General features: G+C 34.7%; 1 protein-coding gene and 1 pseudogene across 1 annotated transcript in view; one reads left to right on the top strand and one right to left on the bottom strand.

Moving 5' to 3' along the window:
• Slc30a9 (solute carrier family 30 member 9) overlaps nt 1-20613 on the bottom strand; it is an 83590-nt gene extending 62977 nt beyond the window's left edge. The window contains exons 1-2 of the mRNA XM_063240564.1: nt 20355-20613; nt 10350-10517 (exon numbers count right to left, since the gene is read on the bottom strand). Of these exons, the coding sequence (XP_063096634.1) occupies nt 10350-10517; nt 20355-20466 (280 nt within the window). The 5' untranslated portion in view covers nt 20467-20613. The remainder of the gene's footprint in view (nt 1-10349; nt 10518-20354) is intronic.
• LOC106028018 (tyrosine-protein kinase JAK2-like) lies at nt 611-5751 on the top strand (annotated as a pseudogene).
• Nucleotides 20614-25348: the final 4735 nt, after the last annotated feature.

Genomic DNA, 25348 nt, shown 5'->3' with positions numbered 1-25348 from the left:
TTCTCTTTTACATACCAAAGAATATTACAATGTATATGTACCACCAAGATTTTCTATGAAAATCTACAGCCTTACTCTCATTAAAATGTATACCCTTACTTAATCATAAAAAATTTCAAGATCTGGGGATGTAGCTGAGTGGTAGAGCATTTGCTCAGCATGTATGAGGGTTTGCGTTCAATCTTAAGTACTATAAAGAATAAGTAATTAATTAATTTAAAGTTGAATCACAGCTAACATTTATTCAGCATTTAACAATGTGTCCTGTATAGTCCTTCATAAAGCCCTATGTACTTAATGCATATAATTTCATTCAATCCCATGTAAATACCCTTCATCAGGAAACTAGGACAAAGTAATGCAAACTTCCCCCAAAGTAACACAGCTAGTATTTTAAATGCAGAGGCACAGTTAGGATGGAAACTCAAGACACTGATAAGCTGTTTAAGTTAATATTTTACTTATGTATAGTTGTGATTTATTTTCTTCAAGGGAAAAAAAGAAGAGACTCAATATAATAGTGGATTAGCAACTCGGAGGTTACTGGAAGCTCTAGACTAGAGGAGTTTTCATAAAACAGACACAGAGTAGACACAGTAGCCATGGGAACATGAAGTGGGAGAAATATTTGGACACTGAGGAAGTAAATGGAATACAGAAAAGACTCACTGAATTTTACAGAAGAATGATGCACTGAAGAGGAAACTGGTGTAACAGATTAAGAGGATAATTACAAAAGCAAAGTCCTTGAGCAGATGAGACTGCACGGAATCCAGAATACTGGATTCTGGAAGTCTCTGAAAGTGTAATTAAATAACAACTGTTTCCACATATTTACAAACATATTAAATGTGATCACTTTTGTGGTAAATTTGGACACTTACAATCTCAATGTCTATCTCACTTTACCATCTTTAATTTTTTTTTAACCTTTTCAATAGTCTCCTCTTACCCTATACCCTACTTGCTGGTTTAGAATTTCTAAGATTATATTTCTATTGTTTAATTGAACATTCATACTTTCTTGCAAATTTTTTCTAAACATCTGTGAAGTTATTTGGCATCTCTACCTTCCTCTGGAACTAGAAAAAAAAATTTTGCTGAAAATTTCTTTCATCTTACTAGTATTAAATATTGTTTATTATTTCTATTATCAATCTTAATTTTACTAACCTCTTTCATCCATTTCTTGTTCATCCTTTGTTTTGTACTTCTTTCTTCCTGAATTTATTCTGCATCTTGTAGGTTAGTAACATATCTTTACATGTGTGATAATTATGATCAATATAAAATTCTAAGATAACATTTACTTTTCCTTTATTCTTTCACGGCCACTACTATGAAATACTCTCCCTTTTATTGTCTGTATACTGCTGCAAATAAAACATCCACTTCAAAAGAGCAGCAACTTGACCCAACACTATGATTTTTTTGTTTGATAAGTTTTAGTTTAGGTTCCTTGCTGAATCTATGATTTCCCTGTAAGGTGTCTGGAGTAGATTGATTTTTGCTTATCTTGCTTAATAGTCAAAAGGCACTTTCTTGAAGATATTTTATGCATCTTTAAAAAGTGAATTTTAATTTACTGATTTTCTTTATGGCTATCACTATTTAATCTACTAAATTTTTATTTTAGTGACTCCCTTTCATTTCTAAAATTTCTAGTTGCCACCTTTTCGCATCTACTTGTTCTGATTTTATTCCCACTAGTTTATGTTTCAAAACAGCTTATGCTTCTTAGTGGACATGAGTCCTTCATTTATATTGAGGGTATTTTAGCACAATTCAGGCTATTATTTCAGCTGGAGTTAGTTATTTTTTGATTCTGTTGGCTTTCTTAGCATTAGGATTTCACATATACTTTTAAGTTTTGGAGTTTGCAAACTAAAAATAGAAATTTCATTTGACCCAGCTATAGTTCTCCTGGGTATATTACCAAAAAAGTTAATGATGTCATGCCACAGTGGTACACGCATTACCATGTTACTACAGTGCAATTCACAATAGCTAAACTCTGCAACAGCCCATACGTTCACTGACAAGACAAATGGACAAAGACAATGTGGTGAAAATACACAATGGACTATACTTGGCCACAAAGACAGAAATACTGTCATTTGCAGAATGGATGGATTTCTGAGACCATTTTGTTAAGTGAACTAACTCAGAAAGTTAAATCTTGTATGGAAACAGGAGATTTTAGTTGCTAGTGGTCTTCTTGCCTCCTAACATGTACAGCTTCCTATAAGACACTGACTTTGGTAGCAGAGGGAACAGCCTCCTTGTATAGGGACGAGTGGAGAAGTTCAAATGTTGAGCTCAAACTCAACACCTGGCTATTGATGTAGCACACAGATCCATCACCCCAAAAAAAACCAAACTCCTAGCTGCCACTACCTGCTTACAGATCCAGGGCCCAGATGTTTCTGTCACATTTTTAAGATAAAGTACAGAGGGTGATTTTTTTTTAGCCCAGCTGACTTCAACTTTTTACATTTACATTTTATCTAACATTCCAGTAAGCACAAAGTAGAGTGGGTGCCTCAAAACATGGACTCACAATACCAACTTGATCAGAAGCTGTACCTATCCACTGATTTCTTTCAAGAATTCTATGAAGAAATCAAATGCTAACAAACAAAGCAATTACAAAGGCCAAACTCTTTTTGTAATAAAAACAAAAAACTTTAGATATAAATTTTAGTATACTTTTGGCAATTATTTTTTCAATAAAAACCACTGAGAAAAATTACTGTGTACGGTATGATACAGTGCAATTACTAAAACATGTGCAGAAAGATCTAAATCTTTATCTATGAACCAACTACTAAGTAGGTTATAGTGGCGTACTGTATATTAAAAATAGGCTTACTGAAAACATTTCTACTTCATTAATAACTACAGACTATAGTACTAGACATTAATGAATTAAATAATTATCATGATTCTTATTAGTATTACAATGGTAGGGTATTCTAAGCATCTTTATCTACAGATATATATATATATATATATATATATATATATATATATTAATTTTGTGTTGGGAAATAACAGCAGAACCAAGGGAAGGGGGAAGAGGTACAGTAGTAAATTTTCCATACTCACTAAGATCTGACCAACTGAAATTTACTGTCAAAAGTTTCAAATACCATCCTTCTTTCCTCAGTGATCACTCAATCAAATCACGAGAAGTTTCTCTGAATACTTCTTAATATTCTTCTCACCACAAACTGTCTAGATGTTACTAAATATATAGTGTTATAAAGCACAAACAAGAATGTTAGTAAATGGCTCAAACATGTATGAATATTTACTTTGCTCACTGCCATCTTAAAAGTCATACTGAATCGCTGGAGTAGAATATTTTACCCAATATCTCTAGGCATTTGTTTTAAGCTTAAGTCCTGGCTGTTTGCCAAACATCTGCTGTCATTAGGAAAATTAAAACTAATTTTACTAAAATTTGAAACATCTGAATGCTCCTTAAAAATTTAAGGATGCCCTAGCAAGTCTGCTTCTTAATAAGCTGTTCCTGACTTTAGCATGTGATTTGAATTATTCAACAGTCAATCTCAAACCCTTAACTATACAAATTATCTTTCAATCAAGCAATTACTTGGTGTCTAACCGATGGCTAACAGGATCTAATTTGGCCTAAGCAAATCTTGAAAAAAGAGCTGAAACTAAAACCATCAATAAACAATATATTTCTAATACATGAAAATAAACTTAATCAGACTGGACTTTATGTACTTCAATGCAGTCCTAAGGACTTTAATAAATATTTTCTGACTTTTGCTGTTGAGTGAGAAAATGTCATTGAATGTAAACATTCCTTGATTACAAAAAATGAGAATAGAGAACACAAACTCAGTGGTACTAAAAAGAACTTCAGTAATCTTAAAGATCTTTTGAATTGCTACCAGATGGAAACTGTTTGCTCAGACAGTACAATTTTCCAGTTTACTAAATGCTGTCCCCGAAAACCAAAAGATAAATCAAACTTTCTAGTCTTTAGAACCAATATTAGTATCAACTTCATCAACATTACAGAAGGCGTAATAATGTGAACCAAATGATATTTCACCAAATCAGAAATGAAGATTTGGTATTTAATGAAAGTCTTGGCTAAGGCATTTTCAAAACAAATTTTAAAGGACTAAGAAGAGAAGTAGGAGACTATGATCAGCTTCATGAAATGGAAGTTCTTTTGAAAGTTCTGGATAAAGCACATAGAAACTATATAGAGTCTTTTTTTGAAGCAGCAAGCATGATGAGTCAGCTTTCTCACAAGCATTTGGTTTTAAATTATGGTGTATGTGTCTGTGGAGAGGAGAATATTCTCGTTCTGGAGTTTGTAAAATTTGGATCATTAGACATGTACTTGAAAAAGAATAAAAATTCTATAAACACATTATGGATATTTGAAGTGGATAAACAGTTGGCATGGGCTATGCATTTTCTAGAAGAAAAAAACTGTATTGAAGGGAATGTATGTGTCAAAAATATTCTACTTATGAGAGAAGAAGACAGGAAAACAGGAAATCCTCCTTTTCATCAAACTTAGTGATCCTGGCACTGGTATTACAGTTTTACCAAAGGACATTCTTAAGGAGAGAATAATATGGGTGCCACCAGAATGCATTGAAAATCTAAAAATCTAAATTTGGCAACAGACAAATGGAGCTTTGGTATTACTTTGGGGGAAATCTACAGTGGAGATGAACCTCTGAGTGCTCTAGATTCTCAAAGAAAATTACAGTTTTATGAAGACAGGCCACTTCCTGCACCAAAGTGGACAGAATTAACAAACCTTATAAATAATTGTATGGATTATGAACCAGATTTTAGGCCTTCTTTCAGAACCATCATACGAAAATCATATGTTACCAAACACAAGGATGAATGTTTCAGGGTCTTCTGGTGCTTCTGAGGACTTGAGAGCCCACACAGTTTGAAGAAAGACACTTGAAATTTCCTCAGTAACTTGGAAAGGGTAACTTTGGAAGTGTGAAGATGTGCCGGTATGACCCTCTAGAGGATAACACTGGGGAGGTGGTGGCTGTAAAAAAGCTCCAGCATACTACCAAGGAGCACCTCAGAGACTTTGAAAGGGAAATTGAAATCTTGAAATTCCTACATGATAACATTGTAAAGTACAATGGAGTGCTGACCGGTTATGGAATATTTACCACATGGAAATTTAGATTACCTCCAAAACCACAAAGAACAGATAGATTACAAAAATAATTCTGCAATACACATCTCAGATACGCAAGTGTATAGAGTACCTTGACATAAAAAGGTATATACACAGAGATCTGGCAACAAGCAATATATTGGTGGAGAATGGGAACATTGTTAAAATTGGAGATTTTGGATTACCCAAAGTCTTCCCACAAGACAAAGAATACTACAAAGTAAAAGAATCTCTGACACACAGCAAGTTTTCTGTGGCCTCAGATGTTTGGAATAGTTCTTTATGAGCTTTTCACATATATTGAGAAGAGTAAAAGTCCACCAGCAGTGTTTACGTGTATGACTGGCAATGGCAAAGAAGGACAGATGATTGTGTTCCATTTGACAGAACTCCTAAGGAGCAATGGAAGATTACCATGACCAGATAGATGACCAAATGAGATTTATATGATCATGACAGAATGCTGGAACAATAATGTAAACCAATGCCCCTCCTTTAAGGACTTAGCACTTCGCATGAATCAAATAAGGGACAACATGACTGGATGAAAGAAATGATTTACTGTGAGACCAAAAGAGATTTATAGAACAAAGTTTTATATTTTACATTGTTGTGGATTATTGTTGTAATAGTTATTATATACATCATGATCTAGCCAGCAAGGATGCAAAAGTATCTACTTGAAACATTCAAAGTTTATTGAGTTTTTCTTCATATGAACATATATAAAAGACCTTCATGAAAAATCCGAAGCAAGAAATTTTGTAAAAAGTTTCATGAATCTTAGTTACATATCCTTCTGTGGCAAAAGAAAGACTTTTTTTCAATTTAATTTTTTGAGAGATAAAAAAATTAAATGTAAAATTTGCAGTGTTAAAGATGAACAGAAATATGTCGTTTTTAATGACAGTGAATGTATACTACTTTGGTATCTTGTGTGATTTACACAAGGACTTGTGTTCATTAATAATATTTTCTAACTTTTCCATGTTGATCTATAACTACTATACAAATTATAATGCTCAGAAAATTGAATAAACACCTTTGTTTTTGTTCATCTAAAAATAAAAAATCTAACATCTTTACTCCAGTTAATGAAGAAAAAGAATCCTATTTATAGATGTCAACTTTAAAGATTCTGTATAGTGAAACCAATGTCAATACATTTGCCTGAATCTATAATCATTTAAGAATATATTATGATATATATTAAATAATATATTCATATATTTTACCATTAATTACATTATTTCACCATATTTTGTCTTTACTGTGCTCTTAATAAACATGCTTAATTCTAGAATTTAGGAACTCATTATATTCTCCATTCCCTCTTCCTATAATATCCAACTACATTTATCCAAGCAACTGTTCATCCTAACAAGAGATAGAGAAGAAACTGACTAAAAGTGCACAGTTAAGCCCAGAGGAATGGGCGTAGGAAAAAGAATGAAAAATAGGCCTTATGAACATGAACGGTTTCTCAGGAATCACTACAGTCTTCTTCTGTAGACAATGAACTATTACAAAGCTAGTCTTGGGATGTTTATTCTTCAAACACTCTAATCTGATACCATATACTTCTTGGTTTTTCACCAGCCATTCCTTCCTAAGTCCACTTTCCACCAACTTGTAATTCATTTTGGCAATTTTGTACTAAAGATCTTATCTCTACTTATAACCACTTCCCTGCAACGTCTAGAACTCATGGCTTCAGTTCCCATTTGTGTCCAGCAAAAAACTTTTAAATCTTTACCCCCAGGTTAAAATACCATGCACTCACTAACTTACACAAGCTCTTACTATGTGCAAACCACTGCTCTAGGCACACAAGTTCCTGTTATTGTTGAGGCTTGCCACTTGCCACAACTGTAAAGTAAAGAAATAAATGAAACACTAAAAGTATCAGTCAAGAGTGCTGCCTACACAGAAAATTACAGTAATATTAAAGACCAGGGGGCTATTTTAGTTTGAGGATTTAAAAATACCTGTGTGCAAACCTGATATTTCAACTAAAATTTTAGCTGGACAAGATGGCTCACATTTGTAATCTTAGGATTCTGGAAGGCTGAGGCAGGCAGACTGCAAGTTCAAGCCCAACTTTTATGACTTAGTGAGACACTGTCTCAAAAACTAAAAAGAGGGTGGAATACATCCTAGTATGAGATCAATTCCCATAAAACAAAGACATGAATAACTAGAAAGGGTCAGCCATGTGAATAGGGGCACCTTGGAAAGACAAAGTAACTAGAGCAAAGGTCCCACAAGAACCAACTAAGAGATCAGCTTAGTTGAAACATAATGAACAAGTAAGAGAGTAATAGATGAAAATGGACATGAATATAAACTCTCATCAGATTCACACAGTCCAGCTATCCAAAACCAAATTAACATATCATTAAAATATTTTCAGTGATATTTGTTCTTATACAAATCAATGAAATGATTTATACAGCTGTCTGATGCAATAACCAAGCACTGTCCTTTACTTTTCCTTCCATCTTCTAAATGTAACTACCATACCCTAACTGTTCAGCTTCTAAATCTCCTGACTTCATCTATTCCCCTAAAAAAGGATTACCATTAGTGCAGCCCCTAGAACTTTACTTGTATTACCACTTTTAGTCTCCTTTGCAATGTTAGCCATTCCTCATGCCAATACCTACTTTTCTTCATGCCCCTAATTTGATATCATTTCTTTACAGAAATCTTTCCTAAGTACTCAAGACTAAGGGGTCCCTTCCATGTGCTCCTACAATACACTGAATTTCCCCATTCTAGTACTTATTATAAAATACTTTTTGCTTAGTTTCTGCTTTAGTAATGGAGATTACTATTTATTGCCATATTAAATTAATCAATGTACTGTCATTGTTTGTCCACTTTTTTTTTTTAAACCGGTACCAGAGATCGAACTCATGACCACCTGCTTGCAAGGCAGGTGCTTAGGCCACTGAGCTAAATCCCCAGCCTGTTTGTCCACTTTTTATGCTTTGATTTTGTGACTTGAGCAACTACTTCAAAGATAACAATATGTAATTTATCAACTAGTGATTTCTTACTTTTTTTGAAATTCTGTACTATTTCTACCCTTTTTTGCCTTTTTCTCTAAATAAAAATTTTAATCAATAAGCAAATAAACAGCTTCCTTTTAATGTTGCATTACAGAGTAGATATCTTGAACAAAAATTTTTTAAATGTATGAGGAGGAAGAATTCAAAGAGGACAAAAGCAAAGTGAAAGCAGGACCTCCTACAGACTAACAGCACAATAAAGCCAGCTTTTCCCCAGTGATTACCGTTGAAGCTTGTATTGTTTGAATGTCTACCTCCATAGAGGCAAAGGACATGAGAGACCAGAGAGTTGGGCTAGCTTCTACTCAAGATGGGGACTGGCACAGGAGATACCCAGACAACAAGGCTTCATAAGAGGTATACTTGTGAACTCGAAATAAATAACAACTACAGAACAGAACAGTAAGGAAACAGACCTGCCTCTACTTTGGTGGTAAGTAGCAAGGAAGAAAAAAAACACTTTCCTGAAGATCTTAGGACAAGTCAATCTTCACACAGTATGCTGTGCAAAATCGTGCCACAATGTAGACTAAAATATCTGAGGTACAGAATTTGATTTAACATGATCCCAAGTTGCATCAGCTAACAGAAGCAAAAGCAAATCCGTTAGGTAAAAATACATCCTCAACCCAGATAAAACATCAGTATCAAGACAGAAAAACTGCATGAAAAGCAACCAACTCACAGTTACAAAACACAAGTATAGCATCATTAATAAGAACAAAAATGAGAAGAAAAAATGATACGTAGTAAGAACCAAAAAGAATTCCAGTCACAAAATACAAAAATTAGATTTAGAGTTAATGTTTTTAAATTAGTTTTTGAAAGTGTGAATATGTAAGCAAAGAATTAGAGACCAACCAAGGAAAGAGGAAAAGTTTTCTTGAAATGAAATATATAATAATTAAAATTAAAAATGCAGCATGCACAACCAATGAGCAGATAGAGAAGAAATGAGTGATCTATGTATACCCAAGGAAATAATTTAGAAGGTAAACCAGAAAGATAAACAGAAAATTCGACAGAGATTTAGTTTACAGACAAGGAAAACAGACAGGATCTAATATATTCCTATTCGAGTTCCAGAGAAGGATAATAGGGAAGCAGGGAAAGAGTGTCTGAGGAGATAATAGCAGTTTCAGAGTTATACAAAAATATCAATCCTCAGATCCAATAATCCCAATAAATCTCAAGCAGGAAAAATACAAAGAAACATATATTCAGTCACTAAGTAGTAAAACTGTCATTGATACACAACTTTTAAAAACAAAGGTCATGACATTTTTAAAACAAATAGAAAAGATGTAACAACAAAGGCAGAACAAAAGCCAAAATGAGAAGCCAAAATACACCAGAATAATGTTTTAAATGTACTTGTGCCACAAAAGATCCTGATCCAAAGGAACTTCTATAGGATTCACATAAGACAGAAAGATTGCAGAAATAAGAAAAAAGTGGTTAATAAATATTTTAGATAAATCTAAATAAATTATAATGTATATTTTATAGAAGAACAGAATAGATACAAAATATTAGCCAACAGATAACATGTAAATTGAGAAAGTGATCAGAGCTAAAGCACCCTTTAAGTTCTTTGTAGTTTTATAAAGGAAAGTAAACATCAATAATTACCTTTTAGACTTTGAAGGATAGACATAGAGTAGAAAAATTCTAAACAAGTGTGCATGGAGTGTGCATGGAGGAGAGGGGATAACAGAATTAAAAAACCTTAAAGCTAAAGGACATAAGTACATCTGCAATTTAGAATTTAGGGTAAATAGAAGGCTGGAGATACAGCTCAGTGGCACAGCACCTGCCTGGCAAGCGTAAGGTCATGAATTCATAGACTATTATGAACTTTAAAGAAATATATTAAAATTTGAAGTGGACAAATACCTAGAAAAAAAAAGAACTCACTATACATGAATAAAAAAGTAGAATTACAGAAATTAAATCAGCAATTTAATAGCTCCTACAAAGAAAATATCAGTCTAGTTTTATCAAATATTCAAGAAACAAGTAATTTTTACATAAAACATTCAAGTGTATATATTAAAAGGATTTATACATACCTGTTTCACCAAAAGATGGTACCTTTTCTACTCTGTGTGTTTGTGATCCCTGCCCTTCTTTCTGGATATTTGTAGAGTACAACTTTATTTGGCTCAGTGTACAAATATGTGGGTGACGATAGGGAACCATGCATGCAAAGTTTCCAAATGTCACCAAATTCTGCCATTCTAAAAGAAAAAAAAACCAGACAAAAAAAAACATTATTTTAATTTCAAACCAATTCCCAGCTGCACAATGAACAACCCACCTTCTTCTCAGAGGTTATCTGCCTAGATGCATAAAGAACCACATTTTGTAAAGATAAAGTTTAGACAATATTTCAACTTTTTTCCATTTTATAAGTTTATACAGAAAAGTTTAAAAATACATGAAATTAAATAGAACATTCATACTATTCAGTTATTTTGAAAAGTGTCTTATATGTAATATATATGTAATACAGTCTTTATTTTGGATACTGGTGATGTGCTAAACTTATTTTTGGCATAAATGTATTTTTCAGAATAAAGGGCTAGGGAGGTCGGGGAGGACTTCCTACTCAGAAATTATCCTGCATCCTCTTTTTACTAGCTGGAGATCTAGTTCTCTTTCACTAACAATCAATAAGTGAAATATATATATATATTTGTGCCACCACGCCTGGCAAGTAAATTATATTAATCAGTCATTCATACTGTCACTGATTTTTAAGCAGATAATTAGATCAACATTTGGTGAGATGTCTCCATAGGGGGAAATTCTAATTGAGCACAAAAAGGACTAATTATGAAGCATTTGGACTAGGATGACTTATAGGCTACAATTTTACAGAAGTGATAGAAAAGTAAACCTGTCTTTATATTCCTGTGACCCTCTTTCTCTTTTGCTTTTACTATGAGTACTTTGAATCCCCCTTTTTGAAAGAACTCAAAAATTCTGTGTATATACAATTCATATATTGTAACACTTTAGGTGAATAATGAAATCATATCATTATAGACAATCCAGTTTCTCCAAGGGTGGAAGATTGAACATTTAAGAGGTGAAATTTTTCTAATGCTTATTAATGATCTAAAATTTCTGATTCATATGTGTGGGTGTGCAGATCTATATCTTCTGAAATACAATCATTTTAATGGATCACAGGAGAACATAAGTCATTGTGAATGCTGAAGATAACTTGAAGAGAACAAAGGAAATTGGACAAGTAGCAGTCACTCAAGTTTTAGGCTTAGAATTTATTTTCTTGGAAAATTTCTTGACATCAATTTATTCTCCCCCCGCCCCTGCCGCCCTTTTTTTTTTTTTTTTTTTTTTTTTTTTTTTTGGAAAATTATTCAAGGCCCAGTTATTTTCATTTTTTTTTTTTTTTTTTGAGACATGGTCTTGCTATGTAGTCTAGGCTGGCCTTGAACTTGCAGCATCCTTCTGCCTCAGCCTCACAAGTGAATCTATTTTTTCAATTTTATTTTGAAAAAGAAAAAAACCAAAATTTCAAAACATGATAATTAGGGGTAGCAATGATATATACATTGCATATTGTTATCTTCAAATCAGTTACTGAGTACATCTGCATTTAATTGTCCGAACAATCCCACCACAAACCTTTCTTCAATGAGTTCAGAGAAATCAGTAGTATAACTATCTTAATAAAATCTTCCGTATACATCCTCATATATCTATATATAAAGTATATTGTTTCTTCAGCTTCTCACACTAATAAAAGAATGCAATGTTTAGACATGCATCTCTTATTTATTTCACTGAGTATGGCCTCAAATGCATCCTTTACCCACAAGTCTCAAGTTTATCATTCTTTATGGCTGAGTAGTACTCTCTTGTAAAAAATACCACATCTTTTTTATCCATTCCTCAGTAGATGAGCATTTAGGTTGTTTCCATGATCTAGCTATTAAAATTGTGCCGCTGTAAACATGAGAGCACATATATCGCTGTGATATGATTTAATACTTGTGGGAAAATATCCCAAAAAGGAATAAGCTGGGTTGAAATGGGGCCTCCAATTCTAGTTTTCTGAGGAACACTGGTGTAGACACCAATTTCCACAGTGGTTGCAGCAGTCCACACTCCCACCAACAGTGGAGAAGGGTTCCTTTCCCCCACAATCCCACCAGCATTTGTAATTGGCTGATTTCTTGATAATAGCCATTCTTTCTGGGGTAAAGTGGAATCTTAGCGTTATTTTAATTTGCATCTCTCAAATAAACAGTGACACTGAACAGTTTTGCATATATTTACTTGCTGTGTTCTTCACTGAAGTGTATATTCATTTCAGTTGCCCATTTCTAGATTTTGTCTTTAAATATAGGAGGGCTGATTTTTTTTTGAGTTCTCTGTGTTCTCAATAGTAATCCTCTGTCTGAGGTACAGCTGGCAAACATTTTCTCCCACATTATGAGTTGTCTCTCCACTGTTGGTGATTTCTCTTGCTGTGAAAAAGTTTTTTAGTAAGACCTTAGTTGTTGATTCTTTGTGATAGTTTCTATACAACCAGGGTTTCATTCATAAAATCTTTATCTATACCAACGTCTTCAAGAGTTTTCCCTCCTCTTTCAGCATATTTATTGTTTCTGTTTTAATATTTAGATGTTTGGATGAAAGGCTGAGTAATTAAAAAATAAGAATGGAAGATTTGTATACACTAAGATATGTAAAGTGCTAGCAAATTAGTGAAAGAGAAATAAAGACAACTCTCATTTTTAAAATGCACAGAAAAGCATGTTCTTCAATATGGAAGCTAGTGTCAACTTTTCAACCCTATTAAAAATATCTTTTGTAATTATTACCTAAGAAGAGCGCTATGCCACACTTTGTTTTTTAACCTACTGATGAAACTTTTTTGCAGTTTGTGCTAAGGTTAGAGGAAGCATTCCTGTCTAAAAAACCTCACAAGAGGACTTGTTTCTATCACTTGATTTTATTAGGGTTTTCAAGGTTCTCATTAGTCTTTAAAATATCTGATTAAAGAAAAGTTCAAACATATGCAAAGATAGACAAACAGTACAATAAACTTCCACATACTTATTGTTTACTATCAACAATTACCAACTCAGGATGAATCTTGTTTCATCTCTGCTTGTATCAGTGTTTTCACACCAGTAAAATAATTTGAAACAAATATTAAACATTAATTTCATTCATAGCTATTTCCATATATCTAAAAGACAAGAATTTAAATCAAACCACCATTACAATTTTTTTTAAAAGTCCCTCAATCTCACATATATTCAATTTCAAATTTCTACTGGTTACAAATGTTATAACTTTTCAGTTTCTCTGTAAACAGATCCAAATAAGGAACACGTAACAGTGATTGAGATGTCTTTTAAATTTCTTTTAAGTTACAGAATGTCTTTTTTTTTTTTCTTTTCATTGGTAGGGATCAAACCAGGGCTTCACACATGCTAGGTTAGCACCCTACCACTGAGCTAACACTGTTCCCCAGAATGTATTATTTTCTAACTGCGTTTTTAATACTGAACAAGCCAGGTTGTCCATACTGCTTTTGTCCTAGACTGAATTTTGCTGATCAAATTTTCCTGGTTTTCAACCTATTCTTCTATGTGTTTTATAAATATATGGGTGTAAAGGCTTCCTCTAAATTCAGGTTTATGAGGATGACCCCTTTTAAGTAGTGACAGGACTCTCACAATGTGAACTGGGAAAGTAGCTCAGTGGCACAGCACTAGACTAGCGTTGTTCAGGCCCTAGTTTGATCCCTAGCACCACACACAAAAAAATTTTGGTTGTCACTTTGTGTTGGTGGAATATCTACTGCTATTCAATACCCAGAACTATGTATTCATTAGGTGGTTACAAAACCATGACATCTTAATTTGTCACGTCTTCATCTATTAGTCAAAATACCTCTTCAAAGAGACAATTCCCCTTAGTTACCAAATAGTATAAATTACATAATAATAAATGCTTTCATTCATACCCTTTTTTGACCAGTTTTCAAAACAGTAAATTCATTACCTACCACCCTACCCTGGTGACACAGTTTTGGGTTTGTGTGTATATCACTACAGGTTTGGGCTGAGGATGTAGTTCAGTGGTGCAGCAGTTGTCTAGCAGGCATAAGGTCCTAAATTCAATTCCCAGGATGGAGAAAAAAGTCTTTACAATTTCATATATTTAAACATTATTCGATACAGTGTTTCAATTCATTTCAGTTATTATCCAGAATGCTCAGTGTTCCATTTTTAACCAGTAGAGGGCTCTTCAAATCCGTCTGTCCTAGCAACCTCGGATAGCTCCCTTGCTATTTTGAAGTCTTCAAGTTTTAATTTGTAGAATTTCAAGTATCAGCAACTTTAAAATATACATGTTTGGCATTATTAATACAAGGCTGAAAACTGTTTATATCTTTAAAACTATGTAAGATCACATTTGATTGAATGAAACAAATAAAACCATACAAATAACCCTTTCTTCAAAGTAACGTCTAAAACAAGGTGCATAGAGAATATTAATCCTTACGTTGACACTGACTACTCTCTTGATCTGGACAAAGACTTTTCCTATATATTTAAAGGGTATTTTTCATCAAGATTGCTCAGCTACTCTTATTAGTCTAATAGCAACAGTCACCAGTAGTTAAAACATGTCTGCTTTTACTTTACTGCTTTCACCTTGGTATCTTCTAATAACACTGCTACTGATTACCAATTCTCTCTCTCCATTCTGGCTTGCCATCTTCCACTTACTCTGGTTTCCAAAGAAAACCTGGCATTCATGTTTAGACTAGTAAAAAAACAAAAAACAAAAAACAAAAAGAAATTTCCTTTCCCCATACAAACTTACAATTCAGTCTACTACTACACATGTTGCTTCTACAAGTATAACTAAAAACAAAAAGATTCCTTGTGGTTTGGGTGTATTTACAGCTAATTTCAGGACTAAAGTCAAATTTGTATCATAAGTCTTCCAGATGATGTCTCCTTACCTAAGAGACTATTTCTGGAGGTTTTTTTTCCCAAAAAAACTTCTAAAGCACTGACATATAAAAACTACTCATCACTATACTTATTTTTAAAGCTCTGACAAAGTATGACTTTAAAATACAAAATCACACAAGACACAAAGACTGTTCTTGATGGTATGACTAACCACAATAGAAAACAGAAATGAATATCTTTAAGAGAAAAATGATTAAGTTATTGAAGGGTCCTATATTTTCATTATGTAGTTATTAACAATTAAACTTTTCTTTTCTTTTTTTTTTTTTTTTTGTCTTTTTCCTTTTTTTATCGGTACCAGAGATCGAACTCACGACTGCCTGCTTGCAAGGCAGGTGCTTGTGCCACTGAGCTAAATCCCCAGCCCCCAACAATTAAACTTTTCATAAAAAGGAAATGGGCTGGGGACATAGCTCAGTGACAGTCATAGGCCACTGGTTCATATCCCAAGCAGGAGGGAAGGTGAGGATCTAGGAAAATGAAACACAAAATTACATGGGGTAGGGGAGACTAATGCAATGATTTTAACTATAGGACTAATAAAATACCTAGATTACATATAACTTTTATTTCTTATACTTTTCTATATTTAAAAATTGTCTAAGATAAAAGAAACTAAATTGCTAAATTATATGGAACTGCATCAAGGCCTTATTAACATCATCATCACTTGTGATACAGTCGATGTGACATTAATACACTGATTATCCATGTAGTTTACTTTATCCTTTCTGTTAGCCATAAACACAGGAAATGCTGCCTACTCATCAGCTAGCCAATAAAAGTGTGACTCAGCCTAGAGAACTATAGCTGACAGTAAGGAACAAGTCATCTTTTTTGACGAAGGAACAATAAATATGAGACACTGACAGTTTCCTACACAGCATCCTGGCATACATCTTTACTGTCTTGCTTAATTCTTTTCAACATTGGCTTGGAAAAAACAAGAAAACATCAAACACACTGAGCCTAAAAGGGTCTAACAAGTCTCAAACTTCATTTTATCCTACCACACTTTGCAAAACCCAATCACAGCAGAATCCTTTCTGCTCCAGAATATCATTCACGGTTCCTTCACTCTGCCAGGATTGCTCTTTCCCCCACAACTTCACCCAGCCTGCATCTCCTTTAACTGAGCACAGTCATCATATCTAACACCCATCCCCAAAATGATGAAAGCCAGCACATCTAATGAAACAGCCCTTCTTGGTTTTGTTCTAACCCATCATTTCTTTCTAATACAGCACTTTATATTTTCTTTCTCTGAATATCTGTGTGATAAAGGTGGAAACTCCTTCAGCACTACATTACAACAATGTCTGGCATCTCTTTGCAGAATGATCCTCATTTGCAAATCCCTATCAGACACATACTACAGTTAACTTCACTTTATAGTTAAGTACAAGAAATTGCATCATGAACTTAGTGTACATGGAATCATCCTGTCAGTCTGTCAAAATGGTCTTATAACTGTAAATGTTCTCAGTTATTAAGAGACTGGGCACAACTTACCTCTGCTGGGGTTAAAAGTTAAATTTTCAATACTCATGATAATAAATGCTAGATTAGAAATAGTAATAATATAAAAAGATTTAATTTCTATGTGTTATTTTTACACTTTTACTAAATTTCAATTCAAGCAAAACTATGTATGTCAATCTTGCATAAAAAATTCAAAGAAGCACTTTCTCATCTCAAAATTTTGTCAAATGAGGCAAAAGGTAAATGTATGAAAAATAAGTATGTGCTTTATATAGTGTGAAATTTTTTAAAGGGACATGAAAACTAACATTTTTAATATTTAGAAACACAGATCTTCCTAGATATCCAGAAACCCACTGTTAATATCACAGTATTTTCTAAGGTTTTATATAACACAGAAAAATCTTCCTATTATCACATGATTCTTCTAAATTATGGTATTTCAAAACTAAAAGCTGCACATATAACCAACCCTTAATACATCACTAATATTTCAGTTTCTATTTCTTACCTATAACTGAGCTACAAAATTATTACCATTTAAGTGAACTTGTGTACAATTTTAATATGTATCTGATCATTTAATGTAAATTCTTTAAAGCAGAATTGTTAGGTCAGAGGACACAAACTTTTCAAAGTTCTTTTTATACAAAGAATAATTCTCAAAACAACGTTGAACTATACATTCCCAATCAATAGTAAGAGAGTTCCTGTTTTCTTATACCTTCAATATGGGTATTATCATTATGAAACCTTAGTCAATACAAGACAAACAGTAATAAAATCCTTCAAATGTCAACATTCTTTTTAGTGAGTACATTTTGCATATTTATTGGACTTCTTTATGTACTCCTTTTGCATTTCTTTTGCCATTTTCCCACTGGAATGTACACTGTTCTGTAAAGCTTTATTCTAAACTAAGGATATTAACTCCACAACTACATTATTCAATAGTCACTATATGTTGAGCACTTGAAGTATGGTTATTACAAATTGAGATGTGCTGTAAATGTAAAATACACACTGAATTTGTATTTTTTTAGACTTAATACAAAAAGGGAAGGCACGGTAGATCAAACAACTTTTTAAACACATGTTGAAATATTTTTAATATACTGGGTAAAACAATCAAATTAACTTAATTACTCTTACTTATTTTTCCCCCAATACTGGGGATTGAACCTGGTACCACACTGAAGTACCCATAGAGCACTGAGCTACATCCCAAGCCCTTTTTATTTGTTTGAGACAAGCTCTAAGATGCCCAGGGAAGGTTTATGTTCCTCCAGCCATCAATCTCCCACACAGCTGGACTTATCGGTCTGAACCACAACGCCCTGCTATGTTTACTTTCTAAAGTATGACTACTGGGGCTGGGAATTTAGCTTGGTGGCATAAGCACCCACATGGTAAGTGCAAGGTTGTGAGTCTGATCCCTGGCATCAAAACATAAAAATAAAACATGACTACCAGATAACTCAAAATTATATATGTGGCCTAATTCCCTCACATTTCTTTTGGACAGCGCTGTCACTGAATCCTATTTTCCTTTCTGTTCAGTGCTGACTTGAACCCAGAGCCTTCACGCTGACTTACTTTTCCAGCTTGGCTTAGCCTAGCCTAGCCTAGCCTTTCCTATGGACAGAATCTCACTAAATCTTTAAGTTGCTCAGGTTGGTTCAAATTTGCAGTCCTCCTGCCTCAGCCTCCCAGAGTGCTGGGATTAAAGGTACACAATAGCACACTCAGTTTGTTTGTCTGTTTTCCTTCAAAAGTGTTTCTCATTTTTTAAGTATTCAACTAATGCAAGTACATGCCTTAAAAGACTTTCCCAGCCACACAGGCATTTCAGCAGCAAAAAGCAAAATTTTACTTTTTCAAAGAAACGTGTTTTTGATTTTTTTTTTTTTTTGTCAATAGTTCTTTTTCTTCTCACATGCATTTCATTTAAGTAGTACTCTTTCTCTAGTTTTTACTTTTTTTTTTTTGGTACCATGGATCGAACTCACAACCTCACGCTTGCCAGACAAGTGTTTATGCCACTGAGCTAAATCCCCTGCCCTAGTTTTTACATTTTACCAAAATCATAGTTACCTTTCAAAACCATGTTTCAGTATTATTGAAATTTCCACAAAATTATTTTTCTAATCCAGTAAGTGTTTCTCTGTGCAAAAGTATATTTTAACTTTTCATGGTAATAAACATTTCAAGTAACCGCAATGTCATTCTGACTGGTAAGTCAGGTAATTATTACCTCTGTTTCAAAAAGACAAGACAAAAAGCATATAATTTTGGCATAATGACAGCTATGGACAACAGGGATTACAAATTAAACCTTCAACTCATTTTACCTAAGTTTAAAGGAAAATTTAAGGTTAACATACTATCTGTATTCTCAGTGTAAAATTCCAAAATTGTTTGGTTCATAGAAGCAATTATATTAGAAACTGCACTTGGGTATCTTGTGCACAAGATAAGCGGATGGTTTATTCGATAACAAGTATCCTGCCTATATGGACAAACTCAATGATTACACTTTTCTATCACTACCCAAAAGCCCCCAAAACAGTGATGCTAAAATAGATTTGGAATGTTAAGAAGTTTTTAAATTTATTGTAAATAAATGGTACAAAATAATTGACTTGCACAGATAAGTTACTGTGGTTACTTAAAAATCTGAGTAAAAGCAATTTCCAGCTTCTGTTGGGAGGTCAGAAACACGCTACAGGTTTTTCAATCATGAATTTCAAGAGAATGTTTCTATAAAAATTTTGCATTATCAAGAATTTGGGGGATTAGATCAAGGGTGGATTTCGTTCTGTCTTTAAGATTCCTACCGTTTTATGGTAAACATATCAACGTACAGCAAAGACGAAGTAAACCTGATTAGAATGCGCAGGTTCGGTGCTATTTGGGAACCTCTCGAACAATTTACTTGAGTCAGAAAATATTTTAGGAGGGATCAAAATTCTCATCGACCATCTCTTTTCTGGGTTACTGCTCCAACAGACATTTTTCATCAGAGTGTTCAGTGCAACTGAAAAATTCTTTTGTTTTACGGTCCAAAATTGGATTCATTCAACGACTGTGAGATGCCCTCAACTTCTTGGGAAAAATTCTTGCTTTTTGTGACATCACTCACTTTTCTTTTAGGAAATTTGAGTTTAGTACGAAAACAAAAACAGAGAAAAAATGCCTCAGTGAAAAGTGCTAAATGAAGGCGAGTCAGGGAGCTCAGAATACCCTGAAATTGCAGAATCCGCCATTTCCAACTGCACGGCGGACCATCACGGACACCACAATGCGCACGTAACGTTTCCTCTGGTACAAACTGGCAGGCATCAGAGGTGGAACCCCGCCCTCCAGCTGCCCACAAATTCCCGGGGGTCCTATACTAGAGGCGCTGGCGGGGGCAAGATCAGACACCCTAGTCAGGACCCCTGAGAGTTGGGTGAGCTGACTTTAAAAAAGGAGACCCGAAAGTAAGACTGAGAGGTTGAGGCTGCTGACGAACGACGCCAAGCCCGACCTGGCCGTCCGTGGCCGGCGTAGGACACTCACCCCGGCGGTCGCTGGAGCCGCGGCACGCGGCCCTGCAGCTCAAGCGGAGCCGACACAGAAAAGACCAGCTACATCTGTGGGCCGTAGTGGCGGCGGCCAAGCCCGGTAACATCCTTGCGAGGCAGAGGCCCGCTCTCGGACACTGCCACCTGCCTCCGTGCCGCCGCCGCCACCGCAACCAACTGACTCCATAGACTGAACAGAAGCAAGTACTGCTGTCTGCCCCCCTAGGGGCGGCCTCAGTGACCCGGAAATTGTAACGTGATGTAGCACCGCCCGCCAGGGGGAGCGGAAGTGACGTAAACTATATGCGCGAATCTTGTGCCTCTCGGAGCCAACCTCGCTTTCGTCGAAGGGTGTGGCTTCCTATGTTTTCACACCTGTAGTTTTGATTTTTTTTTTTTTTTGTCTTTTTCATTTTTATCGGTACCAGGGATCGAGCTCACGACCGCCTGCTTGCAAGGCAGGTGCTTATGCCGCTGAGCTAAATCCCCAGCCCCTACACCTGTAGTTTTGCTCTTTCCTGGAAATCGTTTTGCTAATTGCATCTTAACAGCCGATAAATTCCTGGGAGAAACGAGCTGGAGGCGCTGCGCTTACTACTTTAATTTTTCTAAATGTGTGCTCCGTTATTGGAAATGGGAAGAAAAGTGGCAGGGAAGAACCCATATATTCTGAGGCGTTTTTCGAGATAACCTCAGGCCGAAGCTAACAAGTACTCTCAACTCTCCGAACCCATGATGCCTCATTGTCCTTTTAATACCTTTTAATACCAGTATCATGGAGGCAGGGACACATTTCGAAATCTCCTAATTGCCTGAGTTCTAGACATTACATTCTTGTCTGTAACATATTAAAATTCGTGATACGGTGCGGGTAAACGAAGGCGCAAGGATTTTGAAATAGTTTGGTCCAAAGGAGCAAGGAACTGGAACAGTGTTCACCACAAGGTGACAAGCTCTTTCAGGTCTCTTGCTCACTTTCTTTTTTGACTACATTAACTAAAATTGGCGGGGTCGTTACTTATCTTGTTGTTTTGTATACTTGTTTTCAAAACGCTTACCGTTATTTGAAAGTGTCCATGTAATTAATATAAATAGAAAATAAGCAGGGGCTGGGGATTTAACCCAGAGGCATAATCGCTTGCCTTGCAAGTATGTGGTCATGAGTTTGATCCCTGGTACCGATTAAAAAAAAAAAAAATAAGCATCATGATGTTGGAATCTATTTTTACATTGGTGTATCCAATGGGCTAAAAATGCCTGACACGAATTAATTGAATGCAATGAATGTTGGTTTTAAAGTTATTTAGTTTTATTACTACAAAATAACTTTCAAAGGGAAATTAATATGTTTCTGGTGTTTTGTTTCAGTTTGTTTTTGAGACAGGGTCTTGCTATATGTTCCAGGTGGCCTTGAATTCACTTTATAGCTCTGGCTGGCCTCGAATTTGAAGTGATCCTCCAGTCTCAACCTCCAGAGTGCTGAGATTGCAAGTGTGTCCCACAATGCCAGGCAGTACATTTCTAATTTTAAGAGACTCAATGGTCTTTTGTATTTGGATAAGTATAATCAGATGAGTGAACAAATTATGACAAAAATGGTAAGCAGATTTATCAAATGTAACTTTATTCTACAACATATATAAAGGCTTAACTCAGTATTCTAGTAAATGTATGTATTATCTGTGAATCTTTATGAACAATTATTTCCAAACAAAATTATCCTGTTTTTTATTCTTAAAGTGGTTCTGGTTTCAACTATCTTTTTTAATCTATTTTCTTATCGTAGAGAAATATACATCTCTCATAGTAAGACTTTTTTTCAAAATACATTTTTGTGCAGTCATGTGATATGTAGAACACAATGCTGTTGCATAGTAATTCGTACCCTCCTTTTTCTTGGAATAGTTGGAGTGTCACTTGATTTAGAGACTTAAAAGTTTTCAAAATTCCAGTAGCAAAAAAAAAAAAAAAAAAACCTTCCAGCAGCTTTGATTTTCCAAATAAGTTTGACAGATAAAATGCTATGTTACCTTATTTAATTCTCTATAGTATGTATCACATAATAAAAGATCAACAGCCTTGGATTAAAATACTTTTGTGGTTGTCTTGTTTGCATCTACATGTTATCATGCATTTTTCTTGGCAGAATAGTCTTCAAAATTTCCTGAAGTGCTGAAAATTAAATCAATTTGAGAATTAATTTCTTTTGACTGTGGATACTTGAGGGAAATCTCATTCTTATTAAGAGATATTACTTTTATGTGCCCTTTGAGACATATTCAGCACCTGTTCATGTACTAGAAAGATAAGATTTCAGTGTCATAGAGGTCAAAGAACTTTTTTCTGTTGGAAGATGTTTTGGTTTATGTCATATGCCCCCCCCCCAAGTCTCATGCAATCATGGGCTTGGCTGAATCTAGCATTCCTGATTAGTTCATTGTCTAGCACTGGGATTGGTGGTATGAGTGCTGCATCCTGCCCAGGGGTAGAGCCAACATACAGTGTAAGGATGGGAAAAAGACATGTCTCCCTCTCTTTTACTGTTGACTTTGCTATTTGTGCGCCTATGAACAGTGGCCCCACCATGCCACCTGCCACTTGAAATCAACTGTATGGACTGAAACCTCCAAAATTGTAAGATATAAATGTTTCTTTTCCTAATTTTTTCAGGTATTTTGTCTCGACAATGAGAAAAAAGTACCCAAGACAGAAGAGACAGAAAATTTAAAGATAAACATAGATTACATGATGTAGGGGTAGTAATATTGATCATTTACTGATCACATGGCCTTTTGTGGGCACTGTGTCATTCATAACATTTTAACAAGTTCTAGATGAATAAACTAAGACACAAAGATCTTGCTCTAATGTATCACTATTTAGGAAGTTGGTACTGTCTCTTGGAGAAAGAAATTAAACTTTTTCAAAAGACTTGAATGATATTGTAATCTCTCGCTGTTTGCTGGATTGTAGGTGAGGAGTGAACATTTCCCCACATTTTTTACATCATTTTATGTGTGAATAGCATGATTTTACATTGTCTGAGTTTCACTGGAATTTGTGATACAGATACCTAGATACAGGAAATGTGAGGCCAAATATATGGAAATAAAAATAGGAGAGAGGTGAAGTGTCATTTGATGAATCCCATGTACCATAAATCCTGCAAAGTTTTCAATTAATTCTTAGATTCTAACACTTTTCAGAAATTTGCTTCTAAAACTGAGTCAACTACTTGATTTCATGTTATCTGTAGCTCTGTGGAAAGGATGATTTTGAGCATTAAACTTGGCAGGTTATCTGGAAAACTGGGATAAATAACCCACTACAAAATAAAACAACTCTGTCCTGTGGCTTCCCAAGAACACAAGTTTGTGAATACAAACCAAGCATGAGAATTGGCACCCATAATCTGAGGCAGGAAAACTGTAAGTATGAGCATAACCTGGGCAAATTTAGTGTGATTCTGTCTCAAATTTTAAAAGGGCTGGGGGTGGTCAGGGACTTAGCTCAGTGGCATAAGTGCCTGCCTAGCAAGTGTGAGGTCATGAGTTCAATCCCCAATATCAAAAAAAAAAAAAAAAAAAAAAAGAAAAGAAAGAAAGAAAGAAAGAAAAAAAGGCAGGGGATGTAGTTCAAGTGTGAAAGCTCTGGATTAAAACACTTCCCTCCCAACCAAAATTAATTTTTAAAAATTTGAATGCATGTTTGTTGTCACTTCTTTTTGCGTCTAGGACCAGGGAAGGATGCAACCTGCCCACCTGAACACTTTAAAAAGAAATAGATTAAACATGTTTAAAAAAAAAAAGAATCATGTACCATTGCCCAAGACTATTATTCTCTGCTGTAAAGCAAAGAGAAGTAAACTGGATCTGCACAGACATGTTTTACAGATACAAGCAAATTTCTGCATAAGCCAAAGAAATGAAACATGATTTTGTTTTTCACACCAGATTATTATTCTTCATCTCCAATTTATGGAGAAGTTGAAGATTTTGTCCCCATTTCTTTGAGCAAAATGTGATAGAATCACATGTGGAATCAGACCCAAACCCTCTTATTCCAAATCTCTGTATGTGTTTGCATAAGTGTTTCCACCCAAGTATTAGTCTACAAAGTTGCTTCAGGGTTTTCTTGGCTACGATTATTATGTGAACTAACCATTTAATATTCCACTACCACTAAGTTCTACTTTTCCATTTTCTGTTTTTTAAAGAGAATAAAACAAAGCAAAATAGAACAAAGCAGATCAGAGCAAAACAATGCAAATAACAGGATTTCAGAACAAGACAACAGGCAATCAACAGTGGCTACCATAATGTCTCTTGTTTTCTTCAAAATAGTTGTCCATACCTTCACACATGATAATGCAAAACAAAATAGTATAAAAGCAAGACAGAAGAATGAGAGCCTTATAGGCCTTCAAAACCAAACAATAGGAAATCAATAATGGTTACCATAATGTCTCTTGTGTTCTTCAAAATAGCTGTTCATACCTGCATACATATTGAAATCAAATAAATTTTAAAAAGACTAAAACCAATCAAAATAAAAATAAAAGCTTTATTGGATTTCAAAACAAAATGATAGGAAATCAGCAATGGCTACCATGATGTCTTGTTTTTGGTACTGGAGTTTGAACTCGGGACCTTGTGCTTGCCAGGAAAATGCTTGTGCCACTGAGCTAAATCCTCAGCCTCCTTTTTTGTTATTGTTGTTGGTACTGAGGATCAGACTCATGACTTTGTGCTTGTCAGGCAGGTGTTTATGCTGCTGAGCTAAACCCCCAGTCCCAAGTCTGCCATTTTCATCTAAGAAAATAAGGATGATTTCTCCAGCAATAACCATATTCCTGGGCTCTAGCTTTTTCTCATGTAACTCTTCTAAGCTTTTCCAATTGTCTTAGCCACTTTCTCATTGCTGGAACAAAATATTTGACACACACAATTTAAAGGAAGAAAAGTTTATTTTGGCTCTCAGTTTCAGCCC

Source organism: Cavia porcellus, unplaced genomic scaffold (assembly GCF_034190915.1).
Source record: "Cavia porcellus strain 051 isolate PalLab524CR breed Dunkin Hartley unplaced genomic scaffold, mCavPor4.1 scaffold_30, whole genome shotgun sequence".
NCBI classification, from domain to species: domain Eukaryota; kingdom Metazoa; phylum Chordata; class Mammalia; order Rodentia; family Caviidae; genus Cavia; species Cavia porcellus.
The sequence above is the reverse complement of the archived record's forward strand: the minus strand, read 5'-3'. Positions and strand labels throughout refer to the sequence as shown.